The sequence below is a fragment of the Curcuma longa genome, chromosome 9 (assembly GCF_044706935.1).
Source record: "Curcuma longa cultivar G26 ecotype Majalengka, Jawa Barat chromosome 9, ITB_CL_G26_1.1, whole genome shotgun sequence".
NCBI classification, from domain to species: domain Eukaryota; kingdom Viridiplantae; phylum Streptophyta; class Magnoliopsida; order Zingiberales; family Zingiberaceae; genus Curcuma; species Curcuma longa.
The window spans coordinates 6,495,753-6,515,449 of NC_133869.1; the positions used below are offsets into that span (position 1 = coordinate 6,495,753).

Consider the following 19,697-nt stretch of genomic DNA (forward strand, 5'->3'; position numbering starts at 1 on the left):
TTTTAAAGATGTAAATTTAGTATTTTATTATTTTATATTGATTCAAATAATGAGCCCTGAATTGTTTCCCTCAACTAAATTATTCATTTTTTATCGTCTAATACCTTAATTAGTGATATTGTATGCTAGACTTACATCAAAATGAACCTATATAATAATGATGCACTCAAACAACCAAACATTCAAATATGAGGGTCAAAAAATATAAAACACAGAACTTGAGTTCATCATAATCACATGTATAGATATGTCAGAATTCAAGACGATTCAGGCGTATTGGTAAATAAAGTTCATGAAATATATTATCCATTGTATTAAAACTAGACAACAGAGTTAATTACGAGCATCCAGATTGCTAAATATCCCAACTGAATAAATTTAAAGCACAACAATCTCCAACAATATCCATACGATTCCAAACCAAGCATCAGGAGATTAACTCGTATCACTTCCACTTCTTGAAAAACTTGTGCTTGCCTCCGAACATGCCATGCTTCCCCATAAATTTCCCATGCTTGAACTTGCCATGGTGTTTGTGGTGCTTGAACTTTCCATGGTGGCCGAATCCCTGGGGATACATCCCGTGCCCATGATGCCCATGCGACAACTGGTGCACGCCATAGGCAGCAGCTGCTGCTGCTGCTCCACCGGCCAGCAACGCGCCCGTGTGGCTGGATCCATGTCCTCCTGTGTCCAGAATATGCCCACATGTAAACACCATGTCACCTATAAACATAGTATGTGAATGCTGGTCGTCGAGAATGAGACTCACCGTGGTGTGGAGCTGATGGACCAGGATACCCGGCCGGTGGATATCCGGAAGGCGGATATCCAGCTGGGGGATATCCTGATGGAGGGTATCCGGCAGGCGGATATCCTGATGGAGGATAGCCATGGCCTGGAGGATATCCCTGAGGAGGATACCCTTGCGGTGGGTATGCACCAGGTGGTGGTGGATATGCCCCCGGAGGAGGAGGGTAGCCTCCAGGGTAGTATCCTTGCCCACCAATAGTGTGTGCTAAGTTTGAAAATAAACCTTTGTCTGATTCATCATGCTTATCTTTTCCACCTCCCATGTTCAATCTTCACTACAAAAGGGGAAAAAATATAACTTTGTTGTCAGTGATTTCCAGGAAGTTCTTACCAATTAGGATAAATATTATATGAAACACTGAAGATAAAACAGTGCAAAATCAAGGTAGACTCCAAACAGATGCCAATTTACTTGTGTGAGAGAAGCATGTTCAAAACACAAGCCCCCATCACCATCATCATTATCATCAAGCCATGTCAGTTACAACTATTTGATATCACCTGATTGATCTTAGCTGTTCGATGAGACTATCTGTATTCAATCACTTAAACTACTTCCATGGTAAGAGTTCTCTTTGCTCTATCTATCCCCTAATTATTCAATTCTAAAGCGTACCTAACAGAAATTCAGGATCAGCTACAAGAATCAAAGTCCCATGTAATGAGATTTTGTTTATAATCATCTAAACCGTTGATTTAGCATTATCTTAGCAAACTTAAAAAGTGGTAAGAACTTGAAACAAATTCTTGGATTACTTAAATTCTGTGCTAGCTAAGATTTACAATCCAACTGTGCCAAAAATCTTGAATATTACTCCTGAAATGAATCACTTCCAATCTATCCATTCCCCCTATTGTATTCATTGCATTCATATGATACCATTACATATCAAAATTACACTAAGACAGCATCAACAGTGAACAGAAAAATAATAGCAATAGAAAGGCAAACCCACACTAAAAGGATTCTATTCACCAGGACAAAGTATTGCAAGAGTTAAAAAGAAAACCAAATAAAAAGGAACGGCCAACAATTCGTATGGATGATGAGCAGTCTTCATCATGTAAGGTTTGGCAAAGATATTTCTAAATTCTCACCCATATCCTAATTATTAAATAGATTGAAAGAGACATAAAACAATAAACTATCAAGAGATAAACATCAAAATAATTTTGGTGAAAAATGGCACTCGTTTTCAAGCTTAATTTGGACCACGTGCAAGTCGTAGCGAAAGGTAAAAGAAATTGGTCAGCAAAACAATACAAGTGTTCCTACCAAACACATTACCCGGGCTCTCATTACTTGCTACCCATTCAATTTTAACAAAACAGAAGAAAAAAAATCACATTTTTTTCGATGAGAAGGAAAACGGTTTGTATCTAGAGATCAATCAGACAAGGGGAAAAGGTATCGGCTTCCGAGTAGCAATCAAGAGGACGACGAGGTATAAATAAATTCGTCTTGGCTCGGCAGATCCCAATCTTTGAAAATACATTTTCCCATCAAAATCGAACTTTTGGAACACCAGTCATGATCTATGAACTAAATAACAGCAAAAAAAAAAAAAAACCCTAATTTCACGATCTCGAAAACCACATCATCGTGGAACAAACGCAGAGTTTAATCCGATCGAAGCAACAAGGAGAGAGAAACCTTACGGGCTATTTCTGACGATACCGATCAGCTACCTAAGCTTTCTCCTCGGTTATCAGAGAAAATGGATCAACCCGCGGTGATAAAATATAGAAGGACAAGAGGAATCGATGGAGACGGAAGAAGCACCGTCACTTTTATTTTTGGTAACGCGCACTCGACGCGTACTTCTGTATACTTCCATTGAAATCCACTCTATGTTTTCACCCTCGTTTCAGTGAGGCAACGCGCGGGACCGATGAGGAAGGAGAGGTAACTACGCGGGTATCGAATCAAGCGAGTTCCGTTAGCCCCTTTTGGCTGGCCACGCGTAACGTCGAGACGAAGCAAACATATCTAAATATCTTCGTTATCGTCGTTATTATTATTATTATCTTCGGGACAAAGTAATCCGCTGGATGAGAATTGTGGAGGGCATTGAAATGGAGGGATATTTTTAGAATTATAATTGTACAAAAATCAAAAATCAAAAATCAAAAGAGCACACTGTTTTAAGTGAAATCTTTAAAAAATATTTTTTAATTTTATTATCAAAATAATATCTATTCTATTTCAATATATTTTTATTTTTTATATTATTAAAGTAACTACAGGATTATAATGATTATAACATGATATTTCAACTAATCAATAGTAATGATAATTGCTACAATAGTGAAAATCCAATCAACTTTAAATAACTATATTATGGGTTGATATATCTTGATTAAAAAAAAGTAACATCTGATCTATATGACACGACGGCACATTGAAAGCAAGCCTTGACCCCTCTATTGGCATAGCTTAGCACTTAGCTCGATGGAGGTTCCATGCCAGAGGTCCAAGCTTGAGCTCCACGTCGGAGCTCCCCACTCTAGCTCGTTGTTCGAGCTCCGACTCAACATCCAACTGACTCCATGGTCTACTCAGTGTTTAATCGACTTCGTGACTTACTCAGCGCCAACTGGCTCTGCTCCCGAGTGAATCCGTAATCTCCTAGATAGAGGCAGAGCCGGTCCTGGTTGTACAAGGGCCCTGGGCGAAATTATAATTTTTGGGCCTTGATACAGTAGCATATTTAATTTTTAAAGTTTGATAAATTATGATTTTCAATCAATAAGAGTTCTAAGATAAAATTTTTTATACGAAACAATACTCTCCAAGCAACCAGAGTTCCAAGACAAAAAAAATATTTTCTTCTATTTAAAATGATAACGATACTCTAAAATACCACGGTTGAAGATAAACAAAAATAAGCTGACAGGATTAAGCAAAGAGAAATTAGTTATATGTGGCCTTGTTAAGAAGTGATCAATTTTTCTTTCAACATTACAAGTGCATCCATCAAACAATGGTAGCATCATAACAATCAAAAAAGCTTAACCAAAGGGTAGAGAATCTATTGACCCATGTATTCTTCTAGTTGTGGTTGTCGAAAATGACGATGCATCTCTTCTTCGAGGATTCCTCTAGAGAAAGATGTTCATTGAGCACTGATAATCATGTGTTGTACTACGATTACTAATTCAAATAATACTGAACTCCCTAACTACACTAATGCAGCATAAAGTAACTTGGTTATCCCCTAAACAAATATAGTCATTGCATGATAAATTCTAGGATTGAATTATTCGGACATGGATTTTAGATTTGATTCAATTCTAAGGTTAACAATTAAAAGACAATACAAGTAATGAAACCTAATCTAACTTGAACTACAATTGCACGAGAATTAAAAGCAACATATCAAGTAAAACGAAACATTTAACAAAACCTAGAGCATGTAATGAAACATAAACTAATCTAACTTAATTGTATTCAAATGAAGAGCACAAACATAATAGATTCAAGCTAACAAAGCATTCCAAACAACCAACTAAAGTCATTGTAAAACTAAAGTCTAACTATTGGAAGAAACATTTTATCGAATACCTAAAGAGCACGAATTGAATCGAATCGAATCGAGTACATACAAACTAAACATGGAAAAGCTAATGCCATTACAATTCATCCATCAACAAAGACAACCATACAAGTAGAGAACCCAACACGAATTCAACTAATGAAAATGTTTGGGGAATTTAATCGAACACATGACATGACGAGCATCAAATAATTCAAACCAAAGTGCATGAATTCTAAACGATGGGGAGCTAAAATCTACTACAATCATTCAACACCCAAATGAAACAATCAACACATCAACAACTCATTCGAACAATCAAATGATCTAGTTAATTCATCAAAGGAAGAAACCAAGCTTGCGGATGAGGCACTGTTCGGATCTGATCAGATGGGGAAGATGGCCTGCGGATGGAAGCTTCTCCGGATCTGATGTTGTGGAGCTATGATGAACTGCTTGGAGGGATGGATGTCTTGGCTACTGATCGGAGATGAAGGATGTTGTGGCTGCTGATCAGAGATGAAGAGAATAGAAAGGGAATCCCCTTTACCTTTCCGATGGTCGAGAGTTATGAAGATGATGTCGCAAGATTGGGAAGAGGAAGGATCGGGTAAGGATGAGGAAGGATGTAGAAGTAAGGTTATGCCCTTAACCTCCGATGGGATAGAGGGAGATCGCTAGTGGAGACGCGATGGAGATGAAGTCACGGGATGTGGAAGAGATAAATGACCGGATATTTTTCTGGGCCCTATTGATCTATGGGCCCTGGGCGGTCGCCCTGTTTGCCCTGGCCCAGGGCCGGCCCTGGATAGAGGTTGCCAAACCGCTCCCTGAGGGATACATGTAATGAAGCACTCTAAGGTAGGTCACCTACCCCATTAATACAACATAATTAATATAGCATGGTCTTGGATCGTACATGCATAGGTGATGGGATCCTTAACTATCGTAGCGACATAATATTCTTTTTACCTTCGATATGACACCTTCTGACCGTCGATGAGATGTTTTCTTTGATGACTCCATATAATAACCCCGCTTTTCGCAGGCGCAGGTATACACACAATCAACATTCTCTATCCCTAATTTTTCTTAGTCTTCTTTTCCATTTTCGGGCCATGGTCTGATTTGAACGTCAGAACTGCTAAGCTATGACATCTCTTGGCCTCCGTTCTCACCCTCCTTCTCTTTGTAGCTTGACAGGAACATCACTGTCTTTCCTCAATTCAAGGGTCACGCATGACTTCATCATTATTAGAGCTAGGAAAATCGATGATTCATCCGTAAACGATCTCAAACAGGAACAAACTATTATAATATAAATAATTTATTTTAATTAATACTTATCAATATTATATTATAGTAATCATCTTTCATCAATATTATACTGTAATTACTGCAATATAAATAATTTATTTTTAAATAATATTGACCTACACAAAGCTACAAGATTATAATTGCTACCATAACATCATGGGAAAAAATATTTTGGAAACAAAAATAGATGGGATAGAGTTCATTTTGATAATAAATACACGATTTCAATATTCTTGTAGTCAAAAAATAAAAAACAAAAATAGGCAGGCAAGCGTTCAATTTGATTCATTTCTATGAATGCTTAGTTGTTGCCCGATGAATTGTTCGTGCGTGCTTATCCGTAATTTTTTAAAATATAAATTCTCTAAATCAATTAATTTTAGAAGTGGTCGGTTTAGTTTCATAAGAATTTTTCATGGAATATATAATAAATTCGAAAATGCTGCAGTAATACGCTAGCCTCGACTTCTACAGTTCTTTCCATCATTATAAACTTGTCTAAATTCCAAACCGAATACACATGTTCGAGGATTTGATAAGTTTGTAACTTATCTGTATTTTCTTGATCCTGTTGTTCATGCATCACTTTCCAGAAAAAGGACTCCTCAAGAACTATTTATTTATTTATTTTTCTCTTCAGGAATTGCCTTAGATTAGATTTGTACTTGGACTATCCACAAAGTAAATAAAATTGCTAAGCAAGCAGTCATTAACATTCCTGCAGAATTCACCAGGTAACAGTCAGAAAGATTAATAATTGAAGGCTGATGAGGGAATTATATGCGATTGTACCACCAAACGAACATGAATGCTTCCTTCAATGCACGAGCTACAATCCAAAACGTCTGCTCTGTTTCTTGCCTCATCGTCTTCAATTTAGCACAGTGTACGAACCATGACACCCATTCAACCTTACCATTTGCCTGTGTTTCCATGCATCCTCTTCCTCTCCAGGCCAACTCAACCATCACACTGATCCTAACTCAGATTTTGAAAGATTATAATTTCATCGAAAGAAGCTACTACAAGTAGATTGATATTTGCACACATTCAATCGTCTTTCAAAGTTACAATATTAGACAGAAACGACACTGAAACCTGAACAAACCAACTCTGCCCCTGTTTTTTCTTGTTTCTTTTACCCTACAATTCAACGTCCTGCTTCCTTCTCCCTGGTCCAGCTCTGTTCGACTCCACTAATTCATCTTCTTCCTTTCGGATGGTCATCGGCAATATTTTGCTTTTTTTTGAAAAAAAAGTCGAGCTCTGAAATTACTGTGGTAACAGGGAATCCGATGGTGGAGCAGGCGATGGCCAGAACTGGGCGTGTTTCACCTTGGAGATGCTGCTGAGGACTCCCAGTGGCGTCACGTCGCCCACGACCGTCACCTTCTTGGACGCGAAGTCGATCTCGAATGATGTCACTCCTAATCACGAACCCAAAACGAGTAAATAGAGATTAAACTTCGAGAACTGAGATCATGCTGTAGCTTAATTTGGGATGATCGATCGGAATCATTCACCTTCCATCTTGGAAATGTGCTTCCTCACCTTCCCTTCACACCCCTTGCAGTGCAAAGACACTCTCAGCACCACAACCTGACATGAATCCAAATTAATGGAGGGGGGAAATCAGTTAATTCCTCGTTTCAAGCTTAAAAGATCGGATTTTGTCGCGTAAATTTTTGTTTTTTTTAAGAAAAACAAGAATCTCAACTTGGGACAGTAGCGAACCTGGTTTTGCCTTTTAGCGACGGCGGCGGCGGCGGCGGAAATAGAGCAGGTCTTAAATCCAACCGGTTCGCTCATCAGCGCTCTCAGCGTCGGCGGTTCTAGCGACACCAAGGGAGGCAAATCCTTCTCTGTTTCCTCCAAGTAGGCGTCGCCGTCGATGGTGACACCTTCGTCCTCCTCCTCGTCGCCGCCGAGCAGGTACCGCGCTGACCCCGGGACACTGACCGTGCCGCCACGAGGTCTCTCCGAGCTCTTGAGGCGGACGGTCTTGGGCCTCGTCGGCATCTGGGACATGGAGGCAACCGCGGTGGACTTGGGTCGCCGGCGTGGGTCGCGGAGGTGGAGCGTGTGCCGGTCGAGGGCGCGGCTGCCGCCGCCGGCAGGCTGTACGGTGGACCGAAGGTCGATGCTGGTGCAGATGGCGGCGGAGGCAGGGGAAACGCAGGAGAAGTTGACACCGCCCCCGCCGCCGCCGCCTTTCTTGTCCTTGAAGAGCAAGGAAGCCATGGTTGGTGGCGGCGCTCAGTCACACAAGTCCAAAGCAAAGAGGAAGATGTAGCACAAGGATGAAGACTTGACCATATATTCTGTCAATTTTCGATATTTTTTCTTATTTTTCCCTGTTTAGCTCACAAATTTTAAATATTTTTCAGCTATATATTGGCCTAAAAAACATTTTCCTCTCCTATAATTAATATTCTCTCCTAATCCACTGAATACGTTCGACAATTTTATATTCTAACAGTCGTTACGTGAAGGGATCTACATCGAGAACATAACAAGTATACATTCTTTTTTATTTTTCTACAATATCCATTTTACCAGCTTACTTTCCCCCTTGGTCACTAGTCATCGATAATGGCCACGGAGAAAAAATTCAAAAACAAAAAACAAAAACAAAAACAAAAAAAATATGTCTAGTTAAAAAAATGGAAGCAACGTTGATCTGTCTTAATTTCAATTTAATGCTGCTTGGACTGTTCAAGGGACACAGCGCCAGAAAAGAACGTATGAAGAGCAACAGCAAGCTGTCAAAGTTTTAACTTGTTATAAAATTTAAACAGTGGATTTTCATATGAATATCAGGCCTAGATTTCACAGCAGAATCCAAAGGCGCCTGTGTCGTAAATTCTGTACCAGTAAAAAATTTGATAAGAAAACAAAATAGTTACTGTACTGCATGACTGCCTTTCTAATGCAGCATCAAGAAGAAGAAGATCATGCTCTGTGCAGATATACATAGTGACTCTTCAGTCACTCAGAATATATTCCAAGGAGCTGCTGAGAACAATGATATTCCTGCTCCACTAATTATACTGCGATGCAGGTGGCGAGGAGGAAGAAGAAGAGGGAAGAAGGCATTGATGAAGACAGTGGGTAGCCTTTCTCCTCCATTATCTGAGAATTTTGGTCCATCATTCTTAAGGAATCAGATGCCTCTCCTCTCCTTTTCCTTCCCCATTATCAGATTCTTGTCCCAAATAATTCAGGGAAACTATGAGACTATTTTCGCCTGGAAAAGGGAAAATAGAGTAATTAAAATGAATAAAACATTAATACAGATGCAAGACACTGAGCTTAATGAGGTGCCTGAACTCACAATATCAATATTTTTAATAGAATTGTGAAAGCTTAAAGAGGAGCCTGAACTTATGGATGGCACCTTAACCTTGTAAAAATTATTACAAAAATTTACTTTAAAGGATTCAGATAGTTTTTTTACACTTGAAATTAATTGTCCAGAATTAATGCAACTCTCAATGTTTTGATCTAGAAATGGGAGTGTTGACTGATATATTGACGATGATATCAAAGCCACACAATAAAACACTGGAAAATCTGAAACAATCACTTTAATTCCATGTATCAGACAAGAAAAATCATCAGATGAATTACAGTTCAAACAGCGTGGCTGAACTCTGAAGAAAGCACTCCATAAACATAAATGCAATGCTCACAAACGTTTTCAAAATCTTTTACTAGCACTGTTAAGCGATCCACTACGAATGGCGATTGTTAGAATCAAGCAATATAATATTGCTTAATCTAATTAATTTGAACTCGTGTACAATAACATCAATGGCAACTAAACATAGATATAGAAGCGATGCACTCATAGCCGGTAAATGAATCAAACATTTATGATTAAGTTTGGTGTTCAATTTAATAAGAACTTGTTTATATTCATTCAATATACATCAAGTCAATTAAATAAATAAGTTTGAACAACTCGATAAACTAAATGAATAAATTTGAACATATTATACATATCATATGTAGTCAACTTATTAATGTTTATGAACAGAATCATTAATTGAGTTTGTTTATATTTACTTTAGTTATCAATTTGTTTTTGTTAGGATATTATGATAATATATATTTTTTAACTTAAATAAATAGTAATAAAAATCATTGATAAATTACAAGTATATTAATATTATAATTTTAGTGGAGTACTAGAATATGAATAATTAATTAAATTATATAACAATTAACAAATAAATTTTATATAGTAATTTACCAACAATATAATATTAGGAATTATAATTAACTAAGATAATTTTAATTATTTTTTATTAAAAATTACCTCTACTCGCACAATTTTTTTTAAAATTTATAAATAATTCCACAAGCTAAGTTAATTTTTCATAAAAAAAAAGTTGAATTTGACAAAAACATCAATGATCACTTAATATGTACAAGTATTTATAATGGTCAATTTTTTTTTTTTGTAATATTTACTACATAAGTTACGATCATATTTTAAAAAACACTCTAGCTAGTAGATATTCAATTTTCTGTAAAAAGATGGAATCCGTCATCTTAGCGGTCCCACACAGTCGGTCTCATAACCATCTATGAGGAGGTAAATCGAGAAACTGCAGTTGATCATGACGCAGGAGGGTATTAGCTAGTAGATATTCAAGTTAAGATATTTTGTAGCTCAAGCGGTCAATTAAATATTTTAATTTTGACTGCAAGATAATTTATAAATCAATTTTTATTTTAAAAATTGACACAATGATTACATAGTAATTTATTAAATAATTTTTGACCAAATCCTTTTTATTAAAATTAACTCTTCAAACACGCGAATAAATTTTCTATTTAGAATGTTTCGTAACTTATAATGGTCTTGAAGGAATAATTAATTAAAAATCATATTAAAATTGGATTTGTGATCCAAATGATTTCTCTAGAATTTAAAGAAGCCTCGAATTGATTGATTAATTCTGTTTAACGTATATAGTATTAACAATGATCAATTTCAATAAATTTATTCCAATTTTCCGTGAATTTTTTATGTATAAATCAATTTATTAATCAATCTATAACTTAAAAATTATTAATTCTCACCATTATGAGTTTTTAAAATTCCTAAGTGCCCGACTTAATTATCTTATTTTTGATATATTAATATATTAAGCTAATTTCATTTTAAATTTAATAATAATTTAAACATAGAGTTTATTTTAAAAATTATTTATTCTATAAATTATTTTTATTATTTATTTATAAGAAATTTTTTCATCATCAAATATAATAGTCACCCATGATATATTGAGATAAAAATAAATAAAATGAGTATCATAAAATGTTATATCTCTGCAATCCTCAATTATGATGCAACAGTGAGCACATTAGGATGATAATGGATCGGATTTGAGTCAGATTTTATATTTTTTATTTTCATCCCTATTTATTATATTCATTTTCATTCTTCATCTCCATCCCCATCGGATATTCAATTTTCATTTTAATTCCTATACCCGTTGAAGCATTAATATCTATACCCTATCTAAATATTTTATTACTACCTATAATTTTGATGAAGTTATGTATATTTATCAATTTTTAAAGAAAATAATAAGAAAAAAGACTATATATATATTGTAATTTAATTGGGTATTCGGGTCGGATATAAATAGGATTCTACGACTACTAGATTCTCCTCCACACTTGAATTTGAAAATTTTCATACTTAATTAATTAATCAAATTTAAAAAAAAAATTATATCCTTCTCCATTTGGGTCGAATATCGGATCCTCCATCGGATTCCTTGCAATCCCTAAAACACATAGTGGGTCATCCCGAACATTGAGAGTTGGAATCTCATAAATGACTGATTGCAAGGAATTCACTGTTTGTTCGAATGATTGAGACTATCGAGCTACTATGTGGATTGTCACTTATGCTTTTGAATTTATTGAGCGAGTGAACTAGGAAAAAGTCTCTCACCTTTAATATTAGTTGAATTGAAAGTCTGGATCCAAAAAGAATTTGTAAATTTAATAATTCACCTTGACATCCCAAAAGCAAAAATGATCAAAAGTAACATTTTATTTATAAAAGAATACATAAGTAGAGTTTCATGTTAGTTTAAAATAATACATGGATAAATTAACTATGATATAGATTTACTTAAATAAATCATATATATAAATTATTGGATTATTCGAATAATAATAAAATTTAAGTATCAACATATACTAATGATTATATTTTAAATAATTTATAATAATTATTATACTGATAATTATTGATTAATTTATTTTGAACTAAAATACTCAATTGAAATTTTAAAATATATAATATTAATTTTAAATAAAATTATTAGTTTTTTTTTTGCTAACTCAAGTATTCAGATGTTACTACCCGATTAGTTTTGAAGGTGGACAATTCGACTCATGATTTTTTTTTCTAATATTAAATGGTAGAAATGCTTAATTTATAATGTTAAATATATGTCAAATTCTTAAGATGGGTAAAAGAAATTTAAATTGTTATTTTCTTATTTTTAAAATTGATTATCAATTATTAATTTGTAAACCAATTTTCTAGGTTCTACTCATGTCCCGGAGCCATAGTATCGCGGTAGAATATTCAGGTTGTCACTCAGACACGATCCCTCAACTATGACATATTTACACGAATTTTTCTTCAAATGGGGATTGCAATCAAAAGATGTTGGACATTTGAGTCTGGTCCAATCGTCGAGTAATGCTTGCTTCCAATGAGTCAGGAGCGTTTTCTGATTTATCTTAATGGCCACATGGAAAATTTCTTTAGCAATTACGAAGAGAATGGAAAGCTTTGACTTCTGTGACCATCACTCCCAGAGTTTTATGGGAAACTTCTGTAAGACCCGCAAGGTTTGAGTCAATGCCAGCAAAGCCCATTTTCTTTATCAATTTCCAAAGTCTTCCTGTCGGCACTGCAGTGTCCCAATGGATATCTGGTAGATATAAAAAACAACTACAGTGTCCCAATGGCCAATGTGCACTTGTGCAGCCCTGCAGCGTGCTATTCTTGATCCTCGCCTCTTCAGCAAAAAACCTAATCCTATTTTCAGGTTTGCACTTCTTCATTCTTTATTTCTTTTTCTTCTTGTTTCTACTTTCTTTCTCCTCTTCTCACAACTCGCTTTCACACTACTCCGTTTTCCTCGTCCACCAAATCATTGCCACCAACCAAGATCTTGCACTTCCAAACTCGTTTTCATGGCCATACTCCGCGCCGCATGCTCTTCGCCCTAACCTTTCATTAGCTCTCTGCCTTGCTCCATAAAAGGCTAGTAATTTTTATTTTTTTCTCCTTTTTTTTTCAGTGGTTACTCCATTGTTTTGTTTAATTAAGTTTGATATGTTTTGTTAACTCTATATGATGTGTTATCAGTTCACTTTTGTTATTATATTTAGTTGGGTGGATGATATAAATAAATCAATATATATGTTATTTATCAATTACACCTCGGTATAATTAGTGACAAATTTTTAACATCATTTGTTTGATTTCACTTAAAGTTTTTTTTATCTTCAATCGTCTATGTAGGAAACAAATGTTTCTCTTATTGAGGCAAACATTGATAAAGAAGTTGAAGAAAATAAGAATAGTCCATTTGATAAAAAGAAAGAAAAAAAAGGTTTCAAAGGTTCGGGAAGACTTCAGTGAAGTTAGTCTTGCTAATGGCACAAGAAAAGCCAAATGCAATCGCTGTTGTCAATTATTTTCAATAAGGATGGCACCACAACACAATTGTTTAGACATCTAAAAAGTTGTACAAGACGCCAAATTTTATCGAACAAGGGTCAAAAACAACTTCATCTTGCTCAAACTGCAACTTCTATATATATATGAGTACGAGTGAATTAACAAACTTCAGATATGATCAAGGTAGAATTAGAGAAGTTATGTAATGGTATATGAATTGCCATTTAATTTTGTTGAGTATGATTTGTTCAATGTCTTAATGAGATATGCCACTCCAAATTATCAAAATATTTCGTGTGCAACAGCTAAAGGTGATTGCTAGTTGTATAACTAGCTATGAGATAGAGAAAAAAAGGATTAAGTCCTTGTTGAAAGATACAAATAGAGTTAGCATCATGACAAATTTATGGAGATCAGGACAGAAACTCAAATACATGGTTTTAACATGTCATTTCATAGATTCTGATTAGAGATTGCAAAAGAGGATTTTAAATTTTTGTAATGTTCCACCACCTCACACTGGAGTTGTCTTACATGATGCTTTATATAAATGTTTAGAGTGTTTATATAAATGTATGGAAATAAAGTGTGGACAATCATGGTTGTAATGCTCCAAAAGAAACTTCTTTTAAATGGACAACTATTTCATGTTAGATGTTGTGCTCATATTTTAAATCTTTTAGTTTAAGATGGATTATCTGAAATTCAGAGTATAATTGAAAATGTTCGAGAAAGTGTAAAGTACATTTCAGCTTCTAATGCACGCCTTCATATTTTTTCTGACATAACCAAACAATTGAGGTTATCATAAAAAAGCTAATTTTGGATTGTTGCACTTGGTGGAATGCTACTTATGTGTTCAAAGATATATTTTCTCGTTATCAACAAAGAGATCCTGATTATCAATATTTACCAAGCGAAGAGGATTGGATTAGCATTCAAGAAGTTTGTTCATTTTTGGAGCCTTTTAATGAACTCACAAAAATCATCTCAAGTGCCAATTTCGATTAGTTAAATATTTATTTTACATTATCTTTAGTTAATTCAGTTATAAATATTTAAATGAACACACTGAATATTTCAATAGTGCAAGTGTTTTTATCTAGTTGTTTGTCTCAACTTATTATCTCTGTCATATGCATTTAGGGTTTACTATTCAATTTTTGAGAGCTTTAGTTGTCTGCATAATTTTTTGGTTGGAAGTAAATATTTGATTATTGTTGGAGAGACTCTGTCTCTATACATGAAATTTTGAATGCCCTGCTGAAGTAGCAGATTTTTTTGACTAGCTATTGACATGAATTGGATTTTAAAAAAAATAGTGTAATTGATTCGTGTTCAAGAAGTTTGTTCATTTTTGGAACTTTTTAATGAACTAATGTGAGTATTTTTATCTAGTTATTCTCTCAACTTATTTATAGCCCTAAACCATTCCACTTATTTATTTGATACTAAACCTTTTTTCAATTTCATATGTATTACAGGCAGTGAATATCTTATTTTAAATTTATTTCTTCCTGAACTTTGGCAAGTGAAAGAGATATTAGATCAATAAATTTAATTGGGAGTTCATTCATGGCATCAATGACTATAAAGATGAAGACTAAATTTGATAAGTATTGTGGTCTATGCAATTTGGTAATCTTTATAGCTGCCATTTTAGATCCTAGGAAGAAAATGAAGCTTATTGAGTTTCCTTTTCCTATAATTTACCCTGAGCATGAAGTTAGTGCCAATAAAATTGTTTTAGTGAAGAATAGTTTATATGAGTTATACAATGAATATGTCATTGCACATGCAAAAGAAAATAGCAAAAATCTCAATGGTAATTCAAATGGTGATGGTTTTGACAACACATCAAATGCAAATAATGAGCAAGGAAAAACTATTCCAACAGGACGGTCTAAGTTTGATAATTTTATTAGAAATATTGATACTGTTTAACATGTCAAATCTGAATTAGATATCTATTTGGATGCTGGTGTTTATATATGTTAAAATCATGAACTCACTTTGATGCATTAGAGTGGTGGAAAAAACCCTCAAATTTTGAATTTTGTCAAAGATAGCTTACCACATAGTATCAATTATATTCCCATTACTACTGTTACTTTAGAAGCAGCTTTCAGTGCTTTCAATGCTGGTGGTAGAGTGATCAATAATTATCATACTTCATTAGCAGTTGAAACAGTTCAAGTTCTACTTTGCGGTGAGGATTGGTTTCGTCATCTTTCTGGTATCAAAAGAAAGAAAAAGGTAATTCATTATTTGTTTTTATGATTTTTATCCATAATTTAGTATTTAACTTATGATATTTTTATTTTGAATAGGATCACAAGGAAAATATGAAAGAGTACAATTATCTTAGCTATTTTCATATGCTAAAGCAATGGTTCTAGACGGTATGTTTTCATTAAATTATTGATCATTTAATATTTTTTGTTGTGGTTGACTTCTCGTGAGTGATGATCTTTTTTAGTATGCCAATATAAGTTATCGAACTAAATTCTATTTAACTCCTTTTGATTGTGCATATAGTAAAGTTTTTTTTTTTAAAAATGATTCTTTTTTATTGGTTAAATTGTTCTTTCCCTCTCACTATAGTATAAATTGATACTTGTTATATATTGCAATCCTAATTGTTGATTTGTTTTTTCTTTTTAGGATGAGAAAGGGTAAAGTGAGTCCTTGGAGATGGGGAAGTTACGTTTTGGAGACACATAAGTATATAAATACTTATGGGTTTCATAAATATTGCAATTTAGTAACATTTTTGTAATGAAGTTTGACTTCTTATTTTAAAATTATGAATTAGAAGTTGGATACTCTATATAATTGTTTTGTAGTCTTGATACAAAGTTATATTCTTGTGTGATTTTATTTCTTTGAGTTATGAATTATGATACTACTTGATGTAGTTTTTAAAGTTTGTATAAATGATACTTCTTTATCATGATTCACAATATGATTATTATAATCATTAAAATATTTTTATCCAATTATCCTACAGGTTGGAGTAACCAAGCTTGTGACAAACTTTATTAAGCTTATAAATAAACAAACTAGCTCTTATCAAACAAGCGTTTAATTATAAATAATTTTTTAAATAAACAAACGACCTTCTAAAACAAGCCCACTAATCAATTACACATATTTCAAAACATTAATTTTTAAACAAATCTTGACTTAAGAGCTTGGTAATGTCTAAACAAGCAAAGTTTGATTCGAGTTTGAATCAAGTTGGAATTGAGCTCGATACCAATTAAACAAGCCAAGTTTGAATCAAGCTTGATTCAAAAAAATAATAATCAATAAATAAAATTTAAATAATCATTTTAATAGTTTGATTAATTTTAGATTTGATTTAGTCATCTTATCAAATAGATCTGAATATTATAAAATTTAAATTATTTATAATCTTAATTTTCATGTAGAAGTGGTCTCAATTGACCTCATGATTATCTGTGAAAAGTTAAATTAAAAAGCTACAATTGACCTTTTGAAGAGGATATTATTTCAATTTTATCAAAATTGGAATTAAAATTAGTTAACTTGCAGCGACACACTTAATTATATATATATATATTTGAATGGTGAGTGATTTGTGGGACCGAGCTGTTCTCCAGAATTAAGAACTGGAACACTTGGATAATGATAAGATGCACTCATGCATCCTACATATTGAAAAGAGGGAAATAATATAAGAAGTTGCTTCGTTTAGTTGTGGAAAAACTAGAATCTGGATAAAGAATAAAGACAATTAGGGTTCTAATTTTTCGATCATTTATAGAAAATGAAACAAAAACGATGGGCTAAACAACACTGTCAGAATGTGAAACAGCTGGTTACTACAAAATGTCGCATGAAAATAAACATCACTCGTACACAACTATTACTGCGGAGTTAATCATTACTTTTAGATTCTAAAAGATTTTAATTTTGTTAATCAAGTATTCTGACTGAATTCTTTCTTGAATCCTACCGGAAATAGAATTTGCGACCGTTACCCAAAAGATTTTTTAAAGATTTTAATTTGTTTCAATCAAGGATTCTGACTGGATTGTTTTCTCAATCCCACGGGAATTAGGACTCGGTCCATTGCCTATAAATTAGGCTTAGATGATCGGAGAGAAGGTTAATTGCAGAAATTAGAATTCTTGAGGAGGATGGCGAGGAAGAAGGTTACGCTCGGGTGGATCGCCCACGACGCCACACGCCGCGCCACCTTCAAGAAGCGGAAGCAGAGTCTACTCAAGAAGGTGAGCGAGCTCGCCACCCTCTGCGGCATCGACGCCTGCGCCGTGGTCTACGGACCGGAGGAGGAGGCGCCGGAGGTGTGGCCTTCGCCTGCGGAGACCGCGCGCGTGGCGGCGCGGTTCAGGGCGGTGCCGGAATTGGATCAGACTCGCAAGAAGACGGACCAGGAAGGGTTTCTCCGCCAGCGTACGGCCAAGCTGTGGGAGCAGCTCAGCCGGCAGGAGGGCGACAACAGGGAGCTGGAGGCGAGCCTGCTCATGCACGAAGTGCTGTCCGGCAGCGGAAGGAGGATGTGCGACGTGGGCATCGAGCAGGCTGCGGAGCTCGTGCGGTTGGCGGAGATGAAGCTGGTGCTGGTGCGCAACAGAATCGAGAGGGAGAAAGCGAGGATCGCCATGGAGCCGCCGTGGCAGGCGGTCGAACAGGTGGTGGGCATGGCGGAGAATCCATGGACAGAATTTCTGGAGCCGCCGCTGCAGGCAGACGAACAGGTGGTGGGCATCGAGGAGGATCCATGGAAAGAATTTGTGGAGCCGCTCGGACAGGTGGTGGGCATGGCGGAGGATCCATGGATAGAATTTGTGGAGCCGCTGCAGCAGGTGGCGGGCATGGGGGAGGATCCATGGACAGAATCGCTGCGGCAGGTGGTCGAACAGGTGGTGGGCAAGGCGGAGGATCCACGGATAGAATCGCCGCGGCAGGTGGTCGAACAGATGGTGGGCACGGCGGAGGATCCACGGATAGAATCGCCGCGGCAGGTGGTCGAACAGATGGTGAGCACGGCGGAGGATCCACGGATAGAATCGCCGCGGCAGGTGGTCGAACAGATGGTGAGCACGGCGGAGGATCCACGGATAGAATCGCCGCGGCAGGTGGTCGAACAGATGGTGGGCATGGCGGAGGATCCATGGAAAGAATCGCCGCCGCTGCAGGCGGTCGAACAGGTGGTGGGCACGGCGGAGGATCCATGGATAGAATTTGTGAAGCCACCGCGGCAGGCGGTCGAACAGGAGGTGGGCATGGCGGAGGATCCATGGACAGCATTTGTAGAGCTGACGTTCGGTATCGTACCAGCATCTTGCTTTGAGTCCGAGTCACTGGATTATCCTCCATGGCAGGCTCCGTGGAGCCTCTTCGACGACTTCGATTGACCAGATGATCTTCTTCAGCGACTTCGATTGACTAGATGACGAAGACTTCTATTGACCAGAGTGATGATGAATAGATTCCATCATCGACAATTTTCATGATACTGTTTACAAATTATACGGCTCCTAGCATTCACTTTTTTGTGATTATAAAACCCTTTTTGTGATAATGATAATTGATCTTTCTTGGGAAAAATAATATTAATGCTTTTTATTCCGTCCACACTTTTCTTTTACTTCTCCATTATTGTTCACAGTTTTCTTTTATAAAGTTTCAACAATAAATAAATCAAATCTTCATTCCTGTTTTTTTCAGCGCTGTGGAATAAAATAGTAGGGCAAATGCCTATAGAAAAAGATTGTCTAGTTCCTCCATTCAAACACTGATTGGCACAAAAAGAGCCTTATGAAATTGCACTCCTTAATGCTGTAACAAATGGACAGTTATTATTCATGAAAGCTCATGAGATAACTATCATTCTCAAGGCCTGAAACAGCCACATATATGCCCCCGGAGTATAGTTAAGTTGGTTACGACGCAGCAGACTTGTAGAAGAGGACAAGGGTTCGAATCCTGACGAAACCAGGCAATACCCTCCTGCATCGTGACTAACTACAATTTCTTGATTTACCTCCTCACAGATGGTCGTGGGGCCCCTAAGGTGGCGGATTCCACCTTTTGCAGAAGAAACAGACACATATATATAGCTACTTCATGCAATACATATATGTTGGCAAATAACATAGGGCAAGTTCTAGTAGGTGGTAGCCCCTGAACGAAAATTCAACCTTCTTGACCTTTGAAGTTCAAATCGTCTCAATGTGGCCCTAAATTGTATCAACTATCACCCCCCACGATGTGCTTAGAAGGGTGGCGATAGGCATTATCTATTTTTCCTA

General features: G+C 35.9%; 3 protein-coding genes and 1 long non-coding RNA gene across 9 annotated transcripts; 2 read left to right on the forward strand and 2 right to left on the reverse strand.

Moving 5' to 3' along the window:
* Window positions 1–274: 274 nt before the first annotated feature.
* Window positions 275–2,627, reverse strand: LOC141835048 (glycine-rich protein A3-like). 6 transcript variants are annotated; one of them, XM_074722472.1, is made up of 3 exons: window positions 2,473–2,627; window positions 773–1,088; window positions 275–687 (listed from the first exon to the last, which is right to left on the reverse strand). In XM_074722472.1, the coding sequence occupies exons 2-3, from the start codon at window positions 1,074–1,076 to the stop codon at window positions 446–448; spliced, it is 546 nt and encodes a 181-aa protein (XP_074578573.1). In that variant the 5' UTR covers window positions 1,077–1,088; window positions 2,473–2,627; the 3' UTR covers window positions 275–445. The 6 variants fall into 6 exon arrangements, with proteins under 6 accessions (XP_074578573.1, XP_074578576.1, XP_074578579.1 ...); XM_074722475.1 differs by having other exon boundaries at window positions 773–1,083; window positions 2,468–2,582; XM_074722478.1 differs by having other exon boundaries at window positions 773–1,083; window positions 2,473–2,581.
* A 4,043-nt stretch (window positions 2,628–6,670) lies between these two features.
* LOC141834944 (protein SODIUM POTASSIUM ROOT DEFECTIVE 2-like) lies at window positions 6,671–7,998 on the reverse strand. The gene is made up of 3 exons (XM_074722340.1): window positions 7,401–7,998; window positions 7,190–7,265; window positions 6,671–7,093 (listed from the first exon to the last, which is right to left on the reverse strand). The coding sequence occupies exons 1-3, from the start codon at window positions 7,905–7,907 to the stop codon at window positions 6,939–6,941; spliced, it is 738 nt and encodes a 245-aa protein (XP_074578441.1). The 5' UTR covers window positions 7,908–7,998; the 3' UTR covers window positions 6,671–6,938.
* A 7,574-nt stretch (window positions 7,999–15,572) lies between these two features.
* On the forward strand, window positions 15,573–16,167 carry LOC141834397 (uncharacterized). Its single transcript, XR_012602333.1, has 3 exons — window positions 15,573–15,648; window positions 15,723–15,794; window positions 16,057–16,167. It is a non-coding gene; the product is annotated as an uncharacterized LOC141834397 (long non-coding RNA).
* A 1,329-nt stretch (window positions 16,168–17,496) lies between these two features.
* LOC141834459 (uncharacterized) lies at window positions 17,497–18,814 on the forward strand. Its single transcript, XM_074721791.1, has one exon. The coding sequence runs from the start codon at window positions 17,559–17,561 to the stop codon at window positions 18,798–18,800; it is 1,242 nt and encodes a 413-aa protein (XP_074577892.1). The 5' UTR covers window positions 17,497–17,558; the 3' UTR covers window positions 18,801–18,814.
* Window positions 18,815–19,697: the final 883 nt, after the last annotated feature.

Bases quoted from the DNA above. Each gene is read 5' to 3' on its own strand.
- LOC141835048 (XM_074722472.1), bottom strand. From the start codon at position 1,076: ATGGGAGGTGGAAAAGATAAGCATGATGAATCAGACAAAGGTTTATTT. The intron at 688-772 runs GTGAGTCTCATT...TTCTGGACACAG, and splicing joins TCCATCAGCTCCACACCACG to GAGGACATGGATCCAGCCAC.
- LOC141834944 (XM_074722340.1), bottom strand. From the start codon at position 7,907: ATGGCTTCCTTGCTCTTCAAGGACAAGAAAGGCGGCGGCGGCGGGGGC. The intron at 7,266-7,400 runs GTTCGCTACTGT...GATTCATGTCAG, and splicing joins TCGCTAAAAGGCAAAACCAG to GTTGTGGTGCTGAGAGTGTC. The intron at 7,094-7,189 runs GTGAATGATTCC...GTTCGTGATTAG, and splicing joins GCACATTTCCAAGATGGAAG to GAGTGACATCATTCGAGATC.
- LOC141834459 (XM_074721791.1), top strand. From the start codon at position 17,559: ATGGCGAGGAAGAAGGTTACGCTCGGGTGGATCGCCCACGACGCCACA.